This window comes from Procambarus clarkii, chromosome 24 (genome assembly GCF_040958095.1).
Source record: "Procambarus clarkii isolate CNS0578487 chromosome 24, FALCON_Pclarkii_2.0, whole genome shotgun sequence".
Taxonomy (NCBI): Eukaryota; Metazoa; Arthropoda; class Malacostraca; order Decapoda; family Cambaridae; genus Procambarus; species Procambarus clarkii.
This window is the reverse complement of record NC_091173.1, coordinates 24,311,574-24,335,192: the sequence shown is the minus strand read 5'-3', so window position 1 is coordinate 24,335,192 and position 23,619 is coordinate 24,311,574. Positions and strand designations below refer to the sequence as shown.

Sequence of the window (23,619 nt, the reverse complement as noted above, 5' to 3'; positions counted from 1 at the left end):
CTTTTCTCCCACGAACAAATACTTTTATTACCTCCTTCCTCCAAATCAATTCCCATACCACTATCTACTAACAGTTTAAACCCAAACAAACACTTCTAACCACTGGTTCCAACGAGTTCGCAACAGCAACAACCCCAGCCCTCGATAGATGCACCCCATCACGAGCATACATGTCATTTCTTCTATAGAATTGTTCCCAGTTGTCTATGAAAGATATTGCATTTGATTTGCAATATCTTTCCAGCCGGCAATTGACACAAAGTGCCCTCGACATCCATTCATTTCCCACTCCCTTTCTTGGAAGAATGCCACATATGATCGGGATTCCTCCCTTGCTCCTAACTAATTCAATGGCTGTCCTAAATCTCTGTATTAGTTCCTCACTCCTAACTCGCCCAACATCATTACCCCCTGCACTAATACAAATAATGGGTTTGTTCCCATTTCCTGTCATAATATCATTCATGTTTTCAACAATATCACCAATTCCAGCTCCCGGATAGCAAACCCTTAATCTGTTCCCCCTATCACTGGCACAAAACATTCTGTCTAAATACCTCACCTGGGAATCTCCCACAACCAAAATTAGCTTCGGTACTGCCCTAACTTTCTCATAATTTGCCTTATTACGAACATTTATGCATTGATCCTGTTGTTTTAAATTCTTACTAATCATAACTCCCAGATCCCTTTCGCAATCCGACTTCGCAATCTCAACACCATCCAGCTCGTATCTTATAACTCTATCATCATTACCTAACCTCAGAACTTTACATTTATCAGCATTAAACTGCATCTGCCAATCTTTTGACCATTTCAAAACCCTATCTAGATCAACTTGAAGTGATAGTGAGTCCTCCTCCGAAATAATTTCCCTACCGATTTTCGTATCATCGGCAAATTTGCAAATGTTGCTACTCAAACCTGAATCCAAATCATTTATATATATTATAAACAACAAAGGTCCCAGGACAGAGCCTTGAGGCACTCCACTTACAACATTTTCCCACTCTGACTTGATTCCATTTAAACTAACTCTTTGTTTCCTTTGGTATAGCCATGCCCTAATCCAGCTTAATATAGCACCCCCAATACCATGAGACTCTATCTTTTTAATCAGTCTTTCATGTGGCACTGTATCAAAAGCTTTGCTAAAGTCAAGGTACACAACATTACAATCCTTACCACTATCAACTGCCTCAACAATGCTAGAATAAAAAAATAATAAATTTGTTAAACATGAACGGCCATTTACAAAACCATGCTGCGACTCAATTATTAATTTATGTTTTTCAAGATGAAGACGAATTTTATTTGCTATTATAGATTCGAGTAACTTTCCCACAATAGACGTTAGGCTAATTGGTCGATAGTTAGGCGCAAGTGATCTATCTCCTTTCTTAAAAACTGGTATCACATTAGCAACTTTCCAAAACTCTGGCACTCTGCCTGACTCTATTGATTTATTAAATATGGTTGACAGTGGGTCACAAAGCTCCTCTTTGCATTCTTTAAACACCCTGGCAAACACTTCATCCGGCTCTGGGGATTTGTTTGGTTTGAGTTTTACTATTTGTTTAAGAACATCCTCCCTGGTAACTGCTAAACTCGTCAACCTGTCCTCGTCCCCACCCACATAGACTTGTTCGGCTGAAGGCATATTGTTAAGTTTCTCTTTAGTAAATACAGATACAAAATATTTATTAAAAATACTACTCATCTCTTCATCACTATCTGTTATTTGACCTGTCTCAGTTTTTAATGGACCTATCCTTTCCCTAGTCTTAGTACGATATAACTGAAAAAACCCTTTAGGATTTGTCTTTGCTTGCCCTGCTATGCGAACTTCATAGTTTCTTTTTGCTTTCCTTATCTCTTTTTTAACATTTCTAACCAGTTGTACGAATTCCTGTTCTAAAGTGACCTCCCCATTTTTAATCCTTTTGTACCAAGCTCTCTTTTTACCAATAAGGTTCTTCAAATTCTTTGTTATCCACTTTGGGTCATTAGTATTCGATCTATTCAATTTGTATGGTATACTACGTTCCTGTGCTTTGTTTAGAATATTCTTAAATAAGTTATATATTGAATTCACATCGAAATCCCCATTTACGTCACCTATCGCTGGGTTCATGTCTCGCTCCAAGACCGGCCCCCACCCCATACCCAAGACTTTCCAATCAATTTGACCCAAAGAATTTCTTAGGCTATTAAAATCAGCTTTTCGAAAATCTGGCACTTTAACAGAATTTTCTCCTACAGGTCTATTCCATTCTATGTTAAATCTGATTTCTTTGTGATCACTGTTCCCTAGCTCACTCCCTATTTCGATGTCATTAATTTGTGTTTCCCTGTTAGTTAACACTAAATCTAAAATATTAATTTCCCGTGTTGGTTCCTTAATGTGTTGCGTAAGAAAGCAATCGTCAATTAATTCTAGAAAATCTTCTGCTTCACTATTCCCTGTTTTGTTCAACCAGTTTATTCCACTAAAATTAAAGTCGCCCATGACGTAAATACTGTTAGATCTAGATGCCCTAGATATTTCATCCCATAGATGCTTTGCTTCCATTCTGTCTAAATTTGGTGGCCTATATATAACTCCTATTATAATATTATTTGCTTTTTCGTATAATTCTATCCAAATAGTTTCTGAGTGTGGCTCAGTTTTGATTCCCTTATTGAGACTACATTTCAAATTGTCCCTAACATATATGGCTACTCCCCCTCCTCGTCTAATATATCTATCTGTGTTAAATAGTTTAAATCCATTTATTTGATATTCAGCTAATAGTTCTCTATTTTCTACATTCATCCACGTTTCGGTAAGTGCAATAATATCTATTTTTTCTGTGCAGATAAGAGCATTTAATTCGTTAATTTTATTTCTTAGACTTCTACTGTTAGTGTAATATACCCTAAGTGAATTGTTATTTTGAGGCCCTTCTCTTTCCCTGATCATTTTGCCAATTCCTTTCTCCCACAAACAAATACTTTTATTATCTCCTTCCTCCAAGTTAATTCCCATACCTCTATCTACTAACAGTTTAAATCCAAACAAACACCTGTAACCACTTCTTCCAACGAGTTCGCAACAGCAACAACCCCAGCTCTCGATAGATGCATCCCATCACGAGCATACATTTCATTTCTTCCATAGAAGTGTTCCCAGTTGTCTATGAAAGATATTGCATTTTATTTGCAATAACTTTCCAGCCAGCAATTGACACCAAGTGCCCTTGACATCCATTCACTTCCCACTCCATTTCTTGGAAGAATGCCACATATGATCGGGATTCCTCCCTTGCTCCTAACTAATTCAATGGCTGTCCTGAATCTCTGTATTAGTTCCTCACTCCTAACTCGCCCAACATCATTACCCCTGCACTAATACAAATAATGGGTTTGTTCCCATTTCGTGTCATAATATCATTCATGTTTCCAACAATATCACCAATTCCAGCTCCCGGGTAGCAAACCCTTAATCTGTTCCCCCTATCTCTGGCACAAAACGTTCTGTCTAAATACCTCACCTGGGAATCTCCCACAACCAAAATTCGCTTTGATTCTCCCTTTTCCTTTCGTTCATACAACTGGTTAGAAATGTTAAAAGAGAGATTAGGAAAGCAAAAAGAAACTATGAAGTTCGCATAGCAGAGCAAGCAAAGTCAAATCCTAAAGGTTTTTTTCAGTTATATCGAACTAAGACTAGGGAAAGGATAGGTCCATTAAAATCTGAGACAGGTCAAATAACGGATAATGACAAGGAGATGAGTAGTATTTTTAACAAATATTTAAATCTGTATTTACTAAAGAAGAACTTAACAATATGCCTTCAGCCGAACAAGTCTATGTGGGTGGGGATGAGGACAGGTTGACTAGTTTAGCAGTTACCAGGGAGGATGTAATTAAACAGAAAAACTAAAACCAAACAAATCCCCAGGGCCAGATGAAGTGTTTGCCAGGGTGCTTAAAGAATGCAAAGAGGAGCTTTCCGAGCAACTGTCTACCATATTTAATAAATCAATAGAGTCAGGCAGAGTGCCAGAGTCATGGAAGGTAGCTAATGTGGTACCAATTTTTAAGAAAGGAGATAGATCACTTGCGTCAAACTATCGGCCAATTAGCCTAACGTCTATTGTGGGAAAGTTACTTGAATCAATAATTGCAAATACAATTCGTCTCCATCTTGAAAACCATAAATTAATAAATGAGTCGCAACATGGTTTTACAAATGGCCGTTCATGTTTAACAAATTTGTTATCTTTTTATTCTAGCATAGTTGAGGCAGTTGATAGTGGTAAGGATTGCGATGTTGTGTACCTTGACTTTAGCAAAGCTTTTGATACAGTGCCACATGAAAGACTGATTAAAAAGAGAGTCTCATGGTATTGGGGGTGCTATATTAAGCTGGACTAGGGCATGGCAACACTAAAGGAAACAGAGAGTTAGTATAAATGGAATCAAGTCAGAGTGGGAAAATGTTGTAAGTGGAGTGCCTCAAGGCTGGGTCCTGGGACCTCTGTTGTTTATAATATATATAAATGATTTAGATTCAGGTTTGAGTAGCAACATTTGCAAATTTGCCGATGATACGAAAATCGGTAGGGAAATTAATTCGGAGGAGGACTCACTATCACTTCAAGTTGATCTAGATAGGGTTTTGAAATGGTCAATGGATTGGCAGATGCAGTTTAATGCTGATAAATGTAAAGTTCTGAGGTTAGGTAATGATGATGGAGTTACAAGATACGAGCTAGATGGTGTTGAGATTGCGAAGTCGGATTGCGAAAGGGATCTGGGAGTTATGATTAGTAAGAATTTAAAACAAAAGGATCAATGCATAAATGTTCGTAATAAGGCAAATCGGACACTTGGATTTATTAATCACAGCGTTAGTAACAAGACACCTGGTGTGGTTCTCAAGCTATATCTTGCTCTAGTTAGGCTCCATTTAGATTATGTAGTTCAGTTTTGGTCGCCATATTGTAGAATGGATATAAATTCACTTGAACGTGTCCAGCGTAGGATGACTAAGTTAATTCCCCAAATTAGAAATCTTTCATATGAAGAAAGATTAACAAAGCTTAAGTTGCATTCACTGGAAAGGCGAAGAGTTAGGGGTGACATGATAGAGGTTTACAAGTGGGTGAATGGACATAACAAAGGGGATATTAATAGGGTATTAAAAGTATCAACACAAGACAGAACACGAAACAATGGGTATAAATTGGATAAGTTTAGATTTAGGAAAGAAAGAGGACGTTCTGAGCTCCACAGTCTCGCCTGACAGACACAATCTCACCTCGAGTTCTTTCCATAGCTTCACCTGTCTGCACCTTCCCTCACGACGACGCCATCACTGTGTAACACCGTCCAGTCTCTCGCCAACAATTTATTCCATAAACATATTGTATACTGAACCAGTGCATCACTGATCTGCTGTAAGCAATGTAGATCGATGCGCTACAGAGTACCCTGGGAATACTTCTACAACACCACTACCTACACACACCTGTAATAGGTGTAGTAGGTAGGTGTATATTTGCCATGGAAGAAGAAAATAAACTCTTAAAAATAGCTTTGGAAGAAGTTAAAGTAAATTTAAACATAAATGACTACAATAGGTTAGGTAAGGAAATTCAACAGGAGAAACAGCTTTTGTCAGCACAGATGGAGGAAGTTTCACAGAACAGTGCAAGAAAGATATGCAACTCACCTATGCACAAGTGGCCAAGGAGAAGGAAAAAAAATGAAGAAGCAGTAAAGGAAGCCAAACACTGCAGCAACAAAGATAAAACAAACATTAGGCTGGAAACGAGAAAGGAATTGGCATCTAACCCGAAGTTGGTGCAAAACACAGTTGATCGGAGTAAGTCCCTGATAATTTTTGGTTGCAAAGAAAAGGAGATAACATCTAGGTCAGAAAGAGCTGTAGAAGAAGCGAAAGTAGTAGATAAAATTGTTGGCCTCGTGGAAGGTCTTACAACCATAGAGAATGTGGGCGACTACAGGAGAATAGGCAGATACGTAAAAGGGAAAGATCGACCTTTGAGGATCACCCTAAATGGTGCCAAACAGATGGAAGAAGTACTAAGGAATGCTAGAAAATTACAAAGTGATGAGGATGGGAAAGTGTGGTCGTTAAGACGAGATCTTTCAAAAGAAGACAGACAGAAGCTGAAACTGAACCTCGCCGAGGCAAAACGTTTAAATGAGAGCAGGAATGAAGAAGAAATCAATTCTTTTTTCTACAAAGTGTTAGGGGTAGGCAGACCAGTAAAGTGGTACGTAAAGGCAAACCAACAAAATCAATAGAGAGAGGGGGAGTGAAGAATAGGGAGAGGGGGAACAAGTTCCTGAAGATTGCATACACCAACGTAGATGGAGTGAGATCGAAGATACTGGAGTTAAGTGATGTAATACAGCTGTAGACACCAGACATTGTTGCACTCACGGAGACAAAACTTGAAGAGGTTTTTTTAAACGAGGTCATATTCCCAAGAGGCTACTCAATTTGGATACGGGACAGAACAATTAGGAAAGGCGGTGGCGTTGCTGTGCTGGTGAAAGAACACCTAAAGGTGAAGGAAATAATGACTGCCAATCCACAAGAAGTTGACATAATAGCACTAGAGATCTGCCATGAGGATGATAAACTAATGATCATAAATGCATATAGTCCACCGCCAAGCAGCACATGGTCAAAGGAGGAGCTAGATAGTAAACGAGAAGGTCATATAAGAATAATGAGAGAGATTATAGCGAGAGCGGGTAATGATAGATCGCGACTGTTGATAGTCGGTGACTTCAACTTGAAATCCATAGACTGGGAAGCATATGAAGCTAAAACAGAAGATTTTTGGACCTGTAGATTTGTAGACTTTATCCTGAAAATATTCCTGTATCAACATGTTAAACAAGCTACGAGGATGAGGGAAGGGGACGTTCCCTCCATGCTAGATTTGATATTTACCAGGAAGGAGGAAGATATATTTGACATTCAGTACCTTCCTCCCTTGGGTAAAAGTGATCATGTCTTTTTGGGAATAAAGTATGCAATGTGTTATAATCTGGAAGAAAATAAGGAGGTTGAAGCAGTTGAAAAACCTGACTTCAGGAGAGGACATTATGGCGACCTTAGAATTTTTTTTAGTGAGTATAATTGGACAGACTTGTTGCTAGGCAAGGAAGTGAATGAGATGTATGTCAAGTTTTGTGAAATATATGATAAAGGCACAAAAAAGTTTATACCAAAACAGATGCAGAACTAGGAAACAGGATTGGTTTAATAGAAATTGTGAGAGGGCCAGAGACCAAAAGACACAAAAATGGAATCAATACAGGAAGAGGCCAAACCCCCAAACATACCAACGATACAAAGATGCGAGAAACAACTACACAGCAGTGAGGAGAGAGGCAGAAAGAAATTAAAAAAAAGGGATTGCAGACAAATGTAAAACAGATCCAGGTCTATTCTATAAATTCATAAACAACAAATTACTGGTAAAGGATAATATTCAGAGGTTGAAAATGTGAAATAGATTAACGGAAAATGAAAAGGAAATGTGTGAAACACTAAACGAAAAGTTCCAAAGTGTGTTTGTACAAAATAAAATCTTTAGTGAACCAGACACAATAAGAATTCCAGAGAACAACATAGAGGTGTCTAGAGATGAAGTGGAAAAAATGCTCAAGGAGCTCAGTAAGAACAAAGCAGTTGGCCCAGATGGAGTTTCACCATGGGTTCTGAGAGAATGTGCACCTGAGCTCAGCATTCCACTTCAAATGATTTTTCAGGCATCCCTGTTCACAGGAGTTGTAGCTGATGTGTGGAAAAAGGCTAACATAGTACCAATCTACAAAAGTGGTTGCAGGGAAGACCCCCTTAATGTATCATTGACAAGTTTAATAGTCAAAATATTGGAAAAAAATAATGAAAACTAAATGGGTAGAACACCTGGAGGAAAACGATATAATATCAGACAGACAGATATGGTTTTCGAATTGGAAGATCCTGTGTAACGAACTTACTCAGTTTTTATGATCGAACCGCAGAGATTTTACAGGAAAGAGATGGTTGGGTTGACTGCATCTATCTGGACCTAAAAAAGGCTTTCGACAGAGTTCCCCATAAGAGGTTGTTCTGGAAACTGGAACATATTGGAGGGGTGACAGGTAAGCTACTAACATGGATGAAAAATTTCCTATCTGACAAAAATGAGGGCCGTAATCAGAGGCAAGGTATCGGATTGGAGGAATGTCACGAGAGGAGTACCACAGGGTTCAGTTCTTGCACCGGTAATGTTCATTGTCTACATAAACGATCTACCAGTGTGAATACAGAATTACATGAACATGTTTGCTGATGATGATAAGATAATAGGGAAGATAAGAAACCTAGATGATTGTTATGCTCTTCAAGAAGACCTGGACAAAATAAGTATATGGAACAATACTTGGCAAATGAAATTTAATGTGAATAAATGTCATGTTATGGAATGTGGAATTGGAGAACATAGACCTCAAACAACCTGTAAATTATGTGAGAAATCTTTAAAGAATTCTGATAAAGAAAGGGATCTAGGGGTGGTTCTAGATAGAAAACTGTCACCTGAGGATCACATTAAGAACATTGTGCAAGGAGCCTATGCTACACTTTCTAACCTCGGAATTGTTTTAAATACATGGATGGCGAAATACTAAAGAAATTGTTCACGACATTTATTAGGCCAAAGCTGGAATATGCAGCTGTTGTGTGGTGCCCATATCTTAAGAAGCACATCAACAAACTGGAAAAGGTGCAACGACATGCCACTAAGTGGCTCCCAGAACTGAAGGACAAGAGCTACGAGGAGAGGTTAGAGGCATTAAATATGGAAAAACTAGAAGATAGAAGAAAAAGAGGCGATATGATCACTACGTTCAAAATAGTAACAGGAATCGATAAAATTGATAGGGAAGAATTCCTGAGACCTGGCACTTCAAGAACAAGAGGTCATAGATTTAAACTAACGAAATAAAGCTGCCGGAGAAATATACGAAAATTCACTTTTGTAAACAGAGTGGTAGACGGTTGGAACAAGTTAGAGGAGAAGGTGGTGGAGGCCAAGACCGTCAGTAGTTTCAAAGCATTATATGACAAAGGGTGCTGGGAAGACGGGACACCACGAGCGTAGCTCTCATCCTGTAACTATACTTAGGTAATTGCCTGTAATACCCTGGGAATACTTCTACACCACCACCCCCTACACACACCTGTAATACCCTGGGAATACTTCTACAGCACCACCCCTACACACACCTGTAATACCCTGGGAATACTTCTACAACACCACCCCCTACACACACCTGTAATACCCTGGGAATACTTCTACACCACCACCCCTACACACACCTGTAATACCCTGGGAATACTTCTACAGCACCACCCCCTACACACACCTGTAATACCCTGGGAATACTTCTACAACACCACCCCTACACACACCTGTAATACCCAGGGAATACTTCTACAGCACCACCCCTACACACACCTGTAATACCCAGGGAATACTTCTACAGCACCACCCCTACACACACCTGTAATACCCTGGGAATACTTCTACAGCACCACCCCCTACACACACCTGTAATACCCTGGGAATACTTCTACACCACCACCCCTACACACACCTGTAATACCCTGGGAATACTTCTACAGCACCACCCCCTACACACACCTGTAATACCCTGGGAATACTTCTACAACACCACCCCTACACACACCTGTAATACCCAGGGAATACTTCTACAGCACCACCCCTACACACACCTGTAATACCCAGGGAATACTTCTACAGCACCACCCCTACACACACCTGTAATACCCAGGGAATACTTCTACAGCACCACCCCTACACACACCTGTAATACCCAGGGAATACTTCTACAGCACCACCCCTACACACACCTGTAATTAACCCTGACACTGCTCAAAACATACCTGCTGGCTACCTGTCACCATATTCCTCACTTAATAACTTCAAATATTTATTTATTAATTCTACCTCATCTATACAGCTAATTCAAAACTATGCAAATTTTTCATTAATTTCCTATCATTCATAGTTAAAGTTTTCTTCATGAAAACGTCAGAGTTTAAATACATATAAACACAGGGAAGTTACACATTTATGTACATTGTTACAATGTTGAAGTTCAATAAATCTTCACTTACCTCTGAGAACAAAATGGGGAGAGATTTTAGTCTTGACCATAAGTGAGTGGCAAGTTTCCTCCACCTTCCTGTTGAAGACTCAGTGTCTGGCAGGAGACTGTACCAAGTTGTCAGGTGGCTTGGTCTTGGTGGTGAGCCCAGCTCCTCAACAACTTTACCCAAGAGAGTAAAGTACGCCTCAACAACAACTTTACACACCAGTTCTTCATTCCACACAACCTGAAGAAAAATATATATAATAATTGTAAACTATAAGGCTCTACACGAAACTTATCTATTTCTGAATAAACTGTAAATTAGTTTACACTTCTTATGATTCCTTACGCAAGTTTTTGAAGCCTGTTTATATGTTTGCCAACCTTGCAAATGCTGCTGATGATATCCTTTTGATGTGGGCTTCAGGGGACAGGTCTGGCATAGTATCAACCCTCTAGATCTTTCTCTCTTTCTGATTCCTGAAGAATTTTCTCTCCCAACTAGTACTTTGTGTTTAGGCTCCTTCTCCCTTCGCCTATCTTCATTACTTTACACTTGCTCGAGTTAAACTCTAGTATCCATTTGTTGGACCATTCCATCAGTATGTTCAGGTCATCTTGTAGTCTCTTGTTGTCCTCCTCTGACGCTCGGAACACCGGGTCCCACTACTGGAGGTGAACAGTAGGGGTCACAACGCTTGACCTGACTGCCAGATTATTTATGTCTTAATCCTTCTCGTAATTTTAGAATCATCAGCAGACATTGAGAGGAATGGGTCTATACCCTCTGGAAAATCATTTACGTATATCAGAAACAAGATAGGCTCGAGCACAGAACCTTCCGGGACTCCGCTGGTGACATCACGTCACTCTCTCACTCTCTGTAACTCTCTGCTTCCTGTTGTTTAGGTACTCCCTTATCCACTGCTTTAAAACAAATGACGGTTTTGGCCTCCGCCACCTTCTCACTTAACTTGTTCCAACCGTCTACCACTTTGCTTGCAAGAGAAAACTTTATAATACTTTTTCGGCACCTTTGATTCCATAGCTTGAATCTGTACTCACCTAATTGTGCTGTCGGGGGATGAGCTTTGTCTCTTTGGTCCCACCTCTCAACTGTCAATCAACTGGTGTACCTATCCTGAGCCTACTGGGCTCTATCATATCTACATTTGAAACTGCATATGGAGTCAGCCTCCACCACATCCCTGCCTAATGCATTCCATTTATTAACTACTCTGACACTGAAAAATTCTTTCTAACGTTTATGTGGCTCATCTGGGTACTATGTTCTGTGTCCCCTTGTTCGTGTCCCACCCGTGCTGAAGAGTTGTCTTTGTCCACCCTGTCAATTTCCCTGAGAATTTTGTAGGTGGTTATCATGTCTCCCCTTACTCTTCTGTTTTCCAGGGACGTGAGGTTCAGCTCCTTTAGCCTTTCCTCGTAGCTCATACCTGTCCCCGTGTTCATGAAGTTGCTGGTTTAAGGAATTCCTCTTTGTTAATTTGGTAGATTCCTGTTGGTATTTTTTAGGTGGTGATCACATCACCTCTTTTTTTTCTATCTTCTAGTTTTGGCATATTTAAGGCCACTAGTTTCCCCGTGTAACTCTTGTTTTTCAGTTCTTGAAGCCGTTTTGTAGCGTGCCTTTGTCATTTGTCCAGTTCATGTGTGTGCTTCTTGAGATCTGGGCACCATGCAACTGCAGCATGTTCCAATTTTGGTCTCACAAAAGTCATTAACAGTTTCTTTAGTATTTCATCATCCACGTAATTCAAATTACATGAGCCTCCCTATTACACTCCCTGCAGTGTAATAAGGAGGCTCATGCTCCCTTTCCTGCAGTGTAATAGGGAGGCTCATGCTCCCTTTCCTGCAGTGTAATAAGGAGGCTCATGCTCCCTTTCCTGCAGTGTAATAAGGAGGCTCATGCTCCCTTTCCTGCAGTGTAATAGGGAGGCTCATGCTCCCTTTCCTGCAGTGTAATAGGGAGGCTCATGCTCCCTTTCCTGCAGTGTAATAGGGAGGCTCATGCTCCCTTTCCTGCAGTGTAATAAGGAGGCTCATGCTCCCTTTCCTGCAGTGTAATAGGGAGGCTCATGCCCCACTTCCTGCAGTGTAAGTGGGAGGCTCATGCCCCCCTTCCTGCAGTGTAAAAGGGAGGCTCATGCCCCCCTTCCTACAGTGTAAGTGGGAGGCTCATGCCCCTTTCCTGCAGTGTAATAGGGAGGCTCATGCTCCCTTTCCTGCAGTGTAATAGGGAGGCTCATGCCCCCTTCCTGCAGTGTAAGTGGGAGGCTCATGCCCCCTTCCTGCAGTGTAATAGGGAGGCTCATGCCCACTTTCCTGCAGTGTAATAGGGAAGCTCATGCCCCCTTTCCTGCAGTGTAATAGGGAGGCTCATGCCCCCTTTCCTGCAGTGTAATAGGGAGGCTCATGCCCCCTTTCCTGCAGTGTAATAGGGAGGCTCATGCCCCCTTTCCTGCAGTGTAATAGGGAGGCTCATGCCCCCTTTCCTGCAGTGTAATAGGGAGGCTCATGCCCCCTTTCCTGCAGTGTAATAGGGAGGCTCATGCCCCACTTCCTGCAGTGTAAGTGGGAGGCTCATGCCCCCCCTTCCTGCAGTGTAAAAGGGAGGCTCATGCCCCCCTTCCTACAGTGTAAGTGGGAGGCTCATGCCCCTTTCCTGCAGTGTAAGTGGGAGGCTCATGCCCCCTTCCTGCAGTGTAAATAGGTGACTCATGCCCCCTTCCTACAATATAAACAGGTGACTCATGCCACCCTTCCTAGAATGTAAAGAGGTGACTCATGCCCACCTTCCTGCAGTGTTAAGGGGTGGCTCATGCCTCCCCTACCTGCAGTGTAAAGGGGTGGCTCATGCCCCCCCCTTAGTGCAGTGTAAATGGGTGACTCATGCCTCCCCTTCCTGCAGTGAAAAGGGGTGGCTCAGGCCTCCCCTTCCTGCAGTGAAAAAGGAAGGTTCATGCCTCCTTCTTGCAGTGTAATAGGGAGGCTCATGCCCCCTTCTTGCAGTGTAATAGGGAGGCTCATGCCCCCCTTCCAGCAATGTAAGTGGGAGGCTCATACCCCCCTTTCCTGCAGTGTAATAGGGAGGCTCATGCCAACTTCATGCAGTGTAATAGGGAGGCTCATGCCCCCCTTCCTGCAGTGTAATAGGAAGGTTCATGCACCCTTTCCTGCAGTGTAAAAAGGTGGCTCATGCCTCCACTTCGAGCGGTGTAAAGGGGTGGCTCATGCCTCCCTTTCCTGAAGTGTAAAGGGGAGGCTCATGCCACCCTTCTTGAAGTATAAGTGGGAGGCTCCTGCCCCCTTCCTGCAGTGTAAAGGGGTGGCTCATGCCCCCTTCCTGCAGTGTAAAGGGGTGGCTCATGCCTCCCCTTCCTGCAGTGTAAAGGGGTGGCTCATGCCTCCCTTTCCTGCAGTGTAAAGGGGAGGCTCATGCCCCTTTTCTGCAGTGTAATAGGGAGGCACATGCCCCCTTCCCGCAGTGTAAAGGGGTGGCTCATGCCCCCTTCCTGCAGTGTAAAGGGGTGGCTCATGCCTCCCCTTCCTGCAGTGTAAAGGGGTGGCTCATGCCTCCCCTTCCCGCAGTGTAAAGGGGTGGCTCATGCCCCCTTCCCGCAGTGTAAAGGGGTGGCTCATGCCCCCTTCCTGCAGTGTAAAGGGGTGGCTCATGCCTCCCTTTCCTGCAGTGTAAGTGGGAGGCTCATGCCCCCTTCCTGCAGTGTAATAGGGAGGCTCATGCCCCCTTCCTGCAGTGTAATAGGGAGGCTCATGCTCCCTTCCTGCAGTGTAATAGGGAGGCTCATGCCCCCCTTCCTGCAGTGTAATAGGGAGGCTCATGCCCTCCTTCCTGCAGTGTAAGTAAGAGGCTCATGCCCCCCCTTCCTGAAGTATAATAGGGAGGCTCATGCCCCCTTTCCTGCAGTGTAATAGGGAGGCTCATGCTCCCTTCCTGCAGTGTAAGTAAGAGGCTCATGCCCCCCCTTCCTGCAGTGTAATAGGGAGGCTCATGCCCCCCTTCCTGCAGTGTAATATTGAGGCTCATGCCCCCCTTCCTGCAGTGTAATAGGGAGGTTCATGCCCCCTTCCTGCAGTGTAATAGGGAGGCTCATGCTCCCTTCCTGCAGTGTAATAGGGAGGCTCATGCCCCCCTTCCTGCAGTGTAATAGGGAGGCTCATGCCCCCTTTCCTGCAGTGTAATAGGGAGGCTCATGCTCCCTTCCTGCAGTGTAATAGGGAGGCTCATGCTCCCCTTCCTGCAGTGTCAGAGGGAGGCTCATTCCCCCTTCCTGCAGTGTAATAGGGAGGCTCATGCGCCCTACCTGCAGTGTAAGTGGGAGGCTCATGAATCCCTTCCTACAGTGTAAAGGGGTGGCTCATGCCTCCTCTTCCTGCAGTGTAAAGGGGTGGCTCATGCCCCCTTCCTGCAATGTAAAGGGGTGGCTCATGCCCCCTTCCTGCAATGTAAAGGGGTGGCTCATGCCCCCTTCCTGCAATGTAAAGGGGTGGCTCATGCCCCCTTCCTGCAATGTAAAGGGGTGGCTCATGCTCCCCCTTCCTGCAGTGTAAAGCGGTGGCTCATGCCCCCTTCCAACAGTGTAAAGGAATGGTTCATGCCCTCCTTCCTGCAATGTAAAGGGGTGGCTCATGCCCCCCTTCCTGCAGTGTAAAGCGGTGGCTCATGCCCTCTTCCTACAGTGTAAAGGGATGGTTCATGCCCTCCTTCCTGCAATGTAAAGGGGTGGCTCATGCCCCCCCTTCCTGCAGTGTAAAGCGGTGGCTCATGCCCCCTTCCTACAGTGTAAAGGAATGGTTCATGCCCTCCTTCCTGCAATGTAAAAGGGTGGCTCATGCCCCCCCCCCTTCCTGCAATGCAAAGGTGTAGCTCATGCCCCACTTCCTGCAATGTAAACGGGTGGCTTATGCCCCCCTTCCTGCAGTGTAAAGGGGTGGCTTATGCCCCTTTTCCTGCAATGTAAACGGGTGGCTTATGCCCCCTTTCCTGCAGTGTAAAGGGGTGGCTCATGCCCCTTTTCCTGCAATGTAAAAGGGTGGCTCATGCCCCCATTCCTGCAGTGTAAAGGGGTGGCTCATGCCCCCCTTTCTGCAACGTAAAGAGGTGGCTCAAGCTCCCCTTCCAGCAATGTAAAGGGGTGGCTCATGCCCCCTCCCTTTCTGCAATGTAAAGGGGTGGCTCATGCCCCTCTTTCTGCAATGTAAAGGGAGGCTCATGCCCACTTTCCTGCAATGCAAAGGGGTGGCTCATACCCCCCCATTTCCTGCAGTGTAAAAGTGTGGCTCATGCCCCCTTCCTGCAATGTAAAGGGGTGGCTCTTGCCCCTTTTCCTGGAATGTAAAGGGGTGGCTTATGCCCCCCTTCCTGCAGTGTAAACGGGTAGCTCATGCCCCTTTTCCTGCAATGTAAAGGGGTGGCTCATGCCCCCATTCCTGCAGTGTAAAGAGGTGGCTCATGCCTTCTTCCTGCAGTGTAAAGGGGAGGCCCATGCCCCCCTTCCTGCAATGTAAAGGGGTGACTCATGCCCCCCTTCCTGCAATGTAAAGGGGTGACTGATGCCTCCCTTTCCTGCAGTGTAAAGTGGTGGCTCATACCCCCCCTTCCTGCAGTGTAAAGAAGTGACTCATTCCCCCCTTCATGCAGTGTAATGGGGTAGTTCATGCCCCCTTTCTGCAGTGTAATGAGGTGGCTCATGCCCCTTTTCCTGCAATGTAAAGAGGTGGCTCATGCCCCTTTTCCTGCAATGTAAAGAGGTGGCTCATGCCCCTTTTCCTGCAATGTAAAGAGGTGGCTCATGACCCCCTTCCTGCAGTGTAAAGAGGTGACTCATGCCCCCCTTCCTGCAGTGTTAAGAAGTGACTCATTCCCCCTTTCATGCAGTGTAATTGGGTGGCTCATGCCCCCCTCCTTCCTGCAGTGTAAAGAGGTGGCTCATGCCCCCCTTTTCCTGCAATGTAAAGGGGTGGCTCATGCCCCCTTCCTGCAGTGTAAAGGGGTTGCTCATACCTCCCCTTCCTGCAGTGTAAAGGGGTGGCTCATGCCCCCCTTCCAGCAATGTAAAGAGGTGGCTCATGCCCCCCTTCCTGCAATGTAAAGGGGTGGCTCATGCCCCCCTTTTCCTGCAATGTAAAGGGGTGGCTCATGCCCCCCTTCCTGCAGTGTAAAGGGGTTGCTCATACCTCCCCTTCCTGCAGTGTAAAGGGGTGACTCATGCCACCCTTCCTGCAATGTAAAGGGGTGGCTCATGCCCCCCTTTCTGCAATGTAAAGGGGTGGCTCATGCCCCCCTTCCTGCAATGTAAATGGGTGGCTCATGCCCCCCTTCCTGCAATGTAAAAGGGTGGCTCATGCCCCCCTCTTCATGCAATGTAAAGGGGTGGCTCATGCCCCTTTCCAGCAATGTAAAGGGGTGATTCATGCCCCCTTACTGCAATGTAAAGAGGTGGCTCATGCCCCCCTTTTCCTGCAATGTAAAGGGGTGGCTCATGCCCCCCTTCCTGCAATGTAAAGGGGTGGCTCATGCCCCCCTTCTTGCAGTATAAAGGGGTGGCTCATGCCCCCCTTCCTGCAGTGTTTACAGGTGGCTCAGGCCCCGCTTCTTGTAGTGTAAAGGGCAGGCTCATGCCCCTCTTCTTGCAGTGTAAAGAGATGGCTCATGCCCGGCTTCCTGCAGTGTAAAGGGGTGACTCATGCTCCTCCCCTTTCCTGCAGTGTAACGCGGTGGCTCATGCCACCCTTCCTGCAGTGTAAAGGGGTGGTTCTTGCCCCTCTTCCTGCAATTTAAAGAGGTGGCTCATGCCCCCCTTCCTGCACTGTAAAGAGGTGGCTCATGCCCCCCTTCCTGCAGTGTAAAGGTGAGGATCATGCCCCCCTTCCTGCAGTGTAAAGGAGAGGCTCATGCCCCCCTTCCTGTAGTTAAGGGGGAGACTCATGCACCCCTTCTTGCAGTGTAAGGGTGAGGCTCATGCCCCCTTTCCTGCAGTGTAAAGGAGAGGCTCATGCCCCCCTTCCTGTAGTTAAGGGGGCGGTTCATGTCCCCTTCCTGCTGTGTAACGAGGTGACTCATGCCCCCTTCCTGCAATGTTAAGGGGTGGCTTATGCCCCCATTCATGCAGTGTAAAGGGGTGGCTCATGCCCTTTTTCCTGCAATGCAAAGGGGTGGCTCATGCCCCCCTTCCTGCAATGTAAAGTGGTGGCTCATGCCCCCTTTCCTGCAATGCAAAGGGGTGGCTCATGCCCCCCTTTCTGCAATGTAAAGGGGTGGCTCATGCCCCCATTCCTGCAGTGTAAAAGGGTGGCTCATGCCCCCCTTGCTGCAACGTAAAGAGGTGGCTCATGCCCCCTTTCCTGCAATGCAAAGGGGTGGCTCATGCCCCCCTTGCTGCAACGTAAAGAGGTGGCTCATGCCCCCTTTCCTGCAATGCAAAGGGGTGGCTCATGCCCCCTTCCTGCAATGTAAAGGGAGGCTCATGCCCTCCTTCCTGCAGTGTAAAAGTGTGGCTCATGCCCCCCTTCCTGCAGTGTAACGGGGGAGGCTCATGCCACTTTTCCTGCAGTGTAAGAAGAGGCTCAAGCCCCCTTTCCTGCAGTGTAAAGGGGAGGCTCATGCCCCCCTTCCTGCACTTTAAGGGGGAGCTGAAGCCCCCCTTCTTGCAGTGTAAGGGTGAGGCTCATGCCCCCTTTCCTGCAGTGTAAAGGGGAGGCTCATGCCCCCCTTTCCTGCAGTGTAAGGAGAGGCTCATGCCCCCCCCCCTTCCGGCAGTGTAAGGGGGGAGGCTCGTGTCCCCCTTCCTGCAGTGTAAAGAGGTGGTACATGCCCCCCTTCCTGCGGCGTAAGGGGGGAAGTTCATGCCCTCCCCCTTCGTGCAGTGTAAGGGGGAGGTTCATGCCCCCCTTCCTGCGGTGTAAGGGGGGAAGTTCATGCCCTCCCCCTTCGTGCAGTGTAAAGGGGAGGTTCATGCCCCCCTTCCTGCAGTGTAAGGGGGAGACTCATGCCCCCCTTCCTGCAATGTTAAGAGGTGGCTCAGGCCCCGCTTCTTGTAGTGTAAAGGGCAGGCTCATGCCCCTCTTCTTGCAGTGTAAAGAGGTGGCTCATGCCCCGCTTCCTGCAGTGTAAAGGGGTGACTCATGCCCCCTTTCCTGCAATGTAAAGGGGGTGACTCATGCTCCCCCCCTTCCTTCCTGCAGTGTAACGCGGTGGCTCATGCCACCCTTCCTGCAGTGTAAAGAGTTGGCTCATGCCCCCCTTTAAATTGTGATGTGATGTGTGTGGCATGATACAGGGAGTGATGTGTGTGGCGTGAAACAGGGAGTGGTATGTGTGGTATGATACAGGGAGTGATATGTGTGGCGTGAAACAGGGAGTGGTATGTGTGGTATGATACAGGGAGTGATATGTGTGGTATGATACAGGGAGTGATGTGTGTGGTATGATACAGGGAGTGATGTGTGTGGTATGATACAGGGAGTGATGTGTGTGGTATGATACAGGGAGTGATGTGTGTGGTATGATACAGGGAGTGATGTGTGTGGTATGATACAGGGAGTGATATGTGTGGTATGATACAGGGAGTGATGTGTGTGGTATGATACAGGGAGTGGTATGTGTGGTATGATACAGGGAGTGGTATGTGTGGTATGATACAGGGAGTGGTATGATACAGGGAGTGGTATGTGTGGTATGATACAGGGAGTGGTATGTGTGGTATGATACAGGGAGTGGTATGTGTGGTATGATACAGGGAGTGATATGTGTGGTATGATACAGGGAATGATATGTGTGGTATGATACAGGGAGTGATATGTGTGGTATGATACAGGGAGTGATGTGTGTGGTATGATACAGGGAGTGGTATTTGTGGTATGATACAGGGAGTGGTATGTGTGGTATGATACAGGGAGTGGTATGTGTGGTATGATACAGGGAGTGGTATGTGTGGTATGATACAGGGAGTGGTATGTGTAGTATGATACAGGGAGTGATGTGTGTGGTATGATACAGGGAGTGATGTGTGTGGTATGATACAGGGAGTGGTATGTGTGGTATGATACAGGGAGTGATGTGGAACACTGCCAGTGTTCCACATCACTTACGGTGTCATCTGCTCTTCCTGATCGACATGAATACGGGAAGATGACTATTTTTATCAGCGTTGTGTGATGTTTGTTTTGATACTAATACAATTGATGAACAGAATGGAGGAGACTCTCGTAGTGCTACTGGGTAGTAGTAGTGCTATTTAAGTGTAATTACTTAAGTGTAGTTACATGATGAGAGCTACGCTCGTGGTGTCCCGTCTTCCCAGCACTCTTTATCATATAACACTCTGAAACTACTGACGGGTTTGGCGTCCACCACCTTCTTACTTAACATAATTCAACCGTCTACCACTCTGTCAGTTGGACGTTTGGTGTGTCAACAAACTCGCCCGGCAAAGCGTCACCGCGTGGCCGCCCACATGAGGATAATGAGGATATGTGACCTCCACTTTAAGTGGTCGTGGTCGGCCTGTATAGTGTTGAAGACCTTCATCACCAGCAGGTTGGTGATGAAGGTCCTGGCCAGCAGGTTGGTGATGAAGGTCTTGGCCAGCAGGTCGTTATTATATGAGATGGAACCGTAGAGTTGGCGGCAGCACAAGCAGTCCGGGAGACCTCGGGTGTCAGGACTGGCAGAGTTGGCGGCAGCACAAGCAGTCCGGGAGACCTCGGGTGTCAGGACTGGCAGAGTTGGCGGCAGCACAAGCAGTCCGGGAGACCTCGGGTGTCAGGACTGGCAGAGTTGGCGGCAGCACAAGCAGTCCGGGAGACCTCGGGTGTCAGGACTGGCAGAGTTGGCGGCAGCACAAGCAGTCCGGGAGACCTCGGGTGTCAGGACTGGCAGAGTTGGCGGCAGCACAAGCAGTCCGGGAGACCTCGGGTGTCAGGACTGGCAGAGTTGTGAGCCAAAAATACCTACATTTGATGATACGGATGTTGGTGTTACAGAGTGACATCTGTGGTGAGAATATGAGTGAAAGGGAGCATTTTGTGGTTTATTCTGATGAGCTGGTCATGAAACATCTTGTTGAGGAACCAACCGGTACACGGTGCAACTCACTACAGAGTTGAGGAACCATCCGGTACACGGTGCAACTCACTGCAGAGTTGAGGAACCATCCGGTACACGGTGCAACTCACTACAGAGTTGAGGAACCATCCGGTACACGGTGCAACTCACTACAGAGTTGAGGAACCATCCGGTACACGGTGCAACTCACTACAGAGTTGAGGAACCATCCGGTACACGGTGCAACTCACTACAGAGTTGAGGAACCATCCGGTACACGGTGCAACTCACTACAGGGTTGAGGAACCAACCGGTACGTGACGCCACTCACTACAGAGTTGAGGAACCAACCGGTACGTGACGCCACTCACTACAGAGTTGAGGAACCAACCGGTACGTGACGCAGCCCACTACAGAGGCTTACTACCAGCTTCACATTTAACATCTTAGAAAAACACGTCTGTATCTAAAATGTCCGTTCCGTCCGCAGTGTAGATCACATCATTCAGTTCATCATCACACACCATTCACTGTATGATAATGAGACAATCAGAGAAGTATGTCATGTAAGATTATTGGAACAAGGACAGTGTTGTTCCAACTCCAGGTTTGGGGAAATACAAGTCTTGCAACAGGTTTCTCCTACTTCTAAGGTACCTGCACTTTGAAAATAAGTAAAATGTGGTTCCAATTGATAGACTGCGGAAAGTGAGGAAAGTTCTAAGATTTCTTTGTACCAGGCCAGAATGTTTTGACTGACAAGTCGCTAGTTCTTTTGCTTTCAATCAATAGATACCACCGAAATGGTACAGGTTTGGACTGAAATTGATCGTTATATGTTATGGTGAAACCGTTATATTGATAGATGTAATGTTATATTCCGGTACTGGCGTAGACCTTCTCGGTTACAATCCTCATGGGTTTTCTGGGAGTATTGTAAAGATGCTAATGCGCCCAAGGGGCACTTGTGGCCTGTGCTGACAAGGGGCACATATTGTATACTGACAATAATTATACCATCCCCCTTGCTAACTATCTTTCTGTTGGAACATAAGACTGTTCACACACAGTAAAGACACATAGGAGAGAAATGCTAGTATCTGGTACAGGTATTTCAGTGGGTGATTGTCAGCTGAGGAAAAGTGACATATTTTATCAGTGTGTTGGAAAGACAGACGGGAAGTGAATATGTTGACAACGATTCACACTGGCGACATGATGGACAGTGACAAACACAACTTTGCAACACTGGTTGAATTATATAAACCAAATTATGTCAAAGACAATAATATATGAGTTTGGTGGATAAATGGGAAGTTTAAAGCATAATTACAAGGCCAAACCAATAGGTACTCAGCCAGCTGAGAGTCCTAATAACAACCAACAAAACATTATAACTTACATAAATGTCCATCATATAAAGACATATAATAATATTTGATACTTACATCAGGTTCGTTGCTGCTCTCTTGTGTCTCCCACTTAACATGTCTTCTGTTTTGATCAAGTGCAAAGAAACCGTTGACCTGAATGGGAAGATTCGTATTGTTCTCAGTTTCTAGAGGTAGAGGAAGAAAGCAGAAAATATGACCTCTAGACCACAAGGACTCTTGTGTAGTAACGGGAGCAGAAACACCTACTAGAGGCATGTGACTGCTCTTGTCCTTGCCTCTCCACGATACTGAAAAGTGTTCATTTGAACCTGGCAGGAAATGAAGAATGCGCATTGTCTCCTCTTGAGTGTTCTTCCCTTTCACACTACGAACAGTGACCTCGTAATCACAAGTAGTTGTTTGCTCTGGTAATCCATGGCATTCTTTGAGCTTTTCTCTAAAATTTCTTCTCTTTTCTCGAATGTCAGACATGGATGGGCTGATGAGCTTTATTTCGTGCATAACTTCAGGAATATTATTATTTTCAGTGAACCTGTTCAAGCTTATTTTCTCCAGAGACTTAAGAAATGTTAAACAAATAGGAGCTTCCACGCCAAATGATTCAAATAATCTTACAACATGATCATATGAGTAAAGAGTGTCAGATATCTCTGATGGGATCTGTCTCAGTGGAAACCAGAACAGTGTAGCAGGAAAGTGGCCATCAGATATGTGCTGTGTGCTCAAATAGCTAAGCCATAAGTGTACACATTCCTCCTCAGGACAGATGTTTGGTAAGTCTTTCAGATAAACACAGCGGCACATTACGTCCTCTTGCTCTCTTGGGCTCATAAAGAGCACCTTCTCACCACTGATGATTGTTACACAGTCTGTGGGACAACAAAACATAATTACCTTTAATAAGCATCTTCCTGATACAAGTCCCTGAAACTATAATTATGAAAATGTATTTTATATGAAATTGTGTAATGCAAACAATTTAATACAAATTCTCTACTTTCTTCATATTATCTACAAATTCAAGTACAATAAAACTGAACAAAAGTGATTTGTGTTGAGTCTGTTCCGCATTTTGGTAAATTTATGATAAAAACTGTTAGGATAAAGGTATTTTGCAGGAATATGTTCACTTAGGATTAGGTTCATAATGTTAAGAGCCAATGCTCATTTGTCTATAAGGTATTTACTGTTCACATTCATGGCACCTATATCAGCGTGACGTCATTGTATTATGTGAGTAGAGCCATATAGACGTGACGACGTGTGTTTGTCTCCACGTCCACACACAACAGTGGTGACGAGGACTGCCAGCAGGTGCAGGGAGGCCGGGAGCAACATGAGGCGAGGAGCATCAGGGTAGCAAGAGAACCGTGTGTGGACGGGCTACAACTTACTCAACAGTGAGCTGTGTTCAACCCCCCCCCCCCCATCTGGCTATGGTTACTTCGTCCCTAATCAACCCCTGGCTATGGTTACTTCGTCCCTAATCAACCCCTGGCTATGGTTACTTCGTCCCTAATCAACCCCTGGCTATGGTTACTTCGTCCCTAATCAACCCCTGGCTATGGTTACTTCGTCCCTAATCAACCCCTGGCTATGGTTACTTCGTCCCTAATCAACCCCTGGCTATGGTTACTTCGTCCCTAATCATCCCCTGGCTATGGTTACTTCGTCCCTAATCAACCCCTGGCTATGGTTACTTCGTCCCTAACCTACCCCTGGCTATGGTTACTTCGTCCCTAATCAACCCCTGGCTATGGTTACTTCGTCCCTAATCAACCCCTGGCTATGGTTACTTCGTCCCTAATCAACCCCTGGCTATGGTTACTTCGTCCCTAATCAACCCCTGGCTATGGTTACTTCGTCCCTAATCAACCCCTGGCTATGGTTACTTCGTCCCTAATCATCCACTGGCTATGATTACTTCGTCCCTAATCATCCACT

The 23,619-nt window shown here is 45.3% G+C and overlaps 1 protein-coding gene across 1 annotated transcript in view; it reads right to left on the bottom strand.

The window, feature by feature from the left end:
• Positions 1-22,542, bottom strand: part of LOC138368222 (sacsin-like) — a 214,582-nt gene extending 192,040 nt beyond the window's left edge. The window contains exons 1-2 of the mRNA XM_069330755.1: positions 21,730-22,542; positions 10,220-10,438 (exon numbers count right to left, since the gene is read on the bottom strand). Of these exons, the coding sequence (XP_069186856.1) occupies positions 10,220-10,438; positions 21,730-22,506 (996 nt within the window). The 5' untranslated portion in view covers positions 22,507-22,542. The remainder of the gene's footprint in view (positions 1-10,219; positions 10,439-21,729) is intronic.
• Between the last annotated feature and the right edge of the window lie 1,077 nt (positions 22,543-23,619).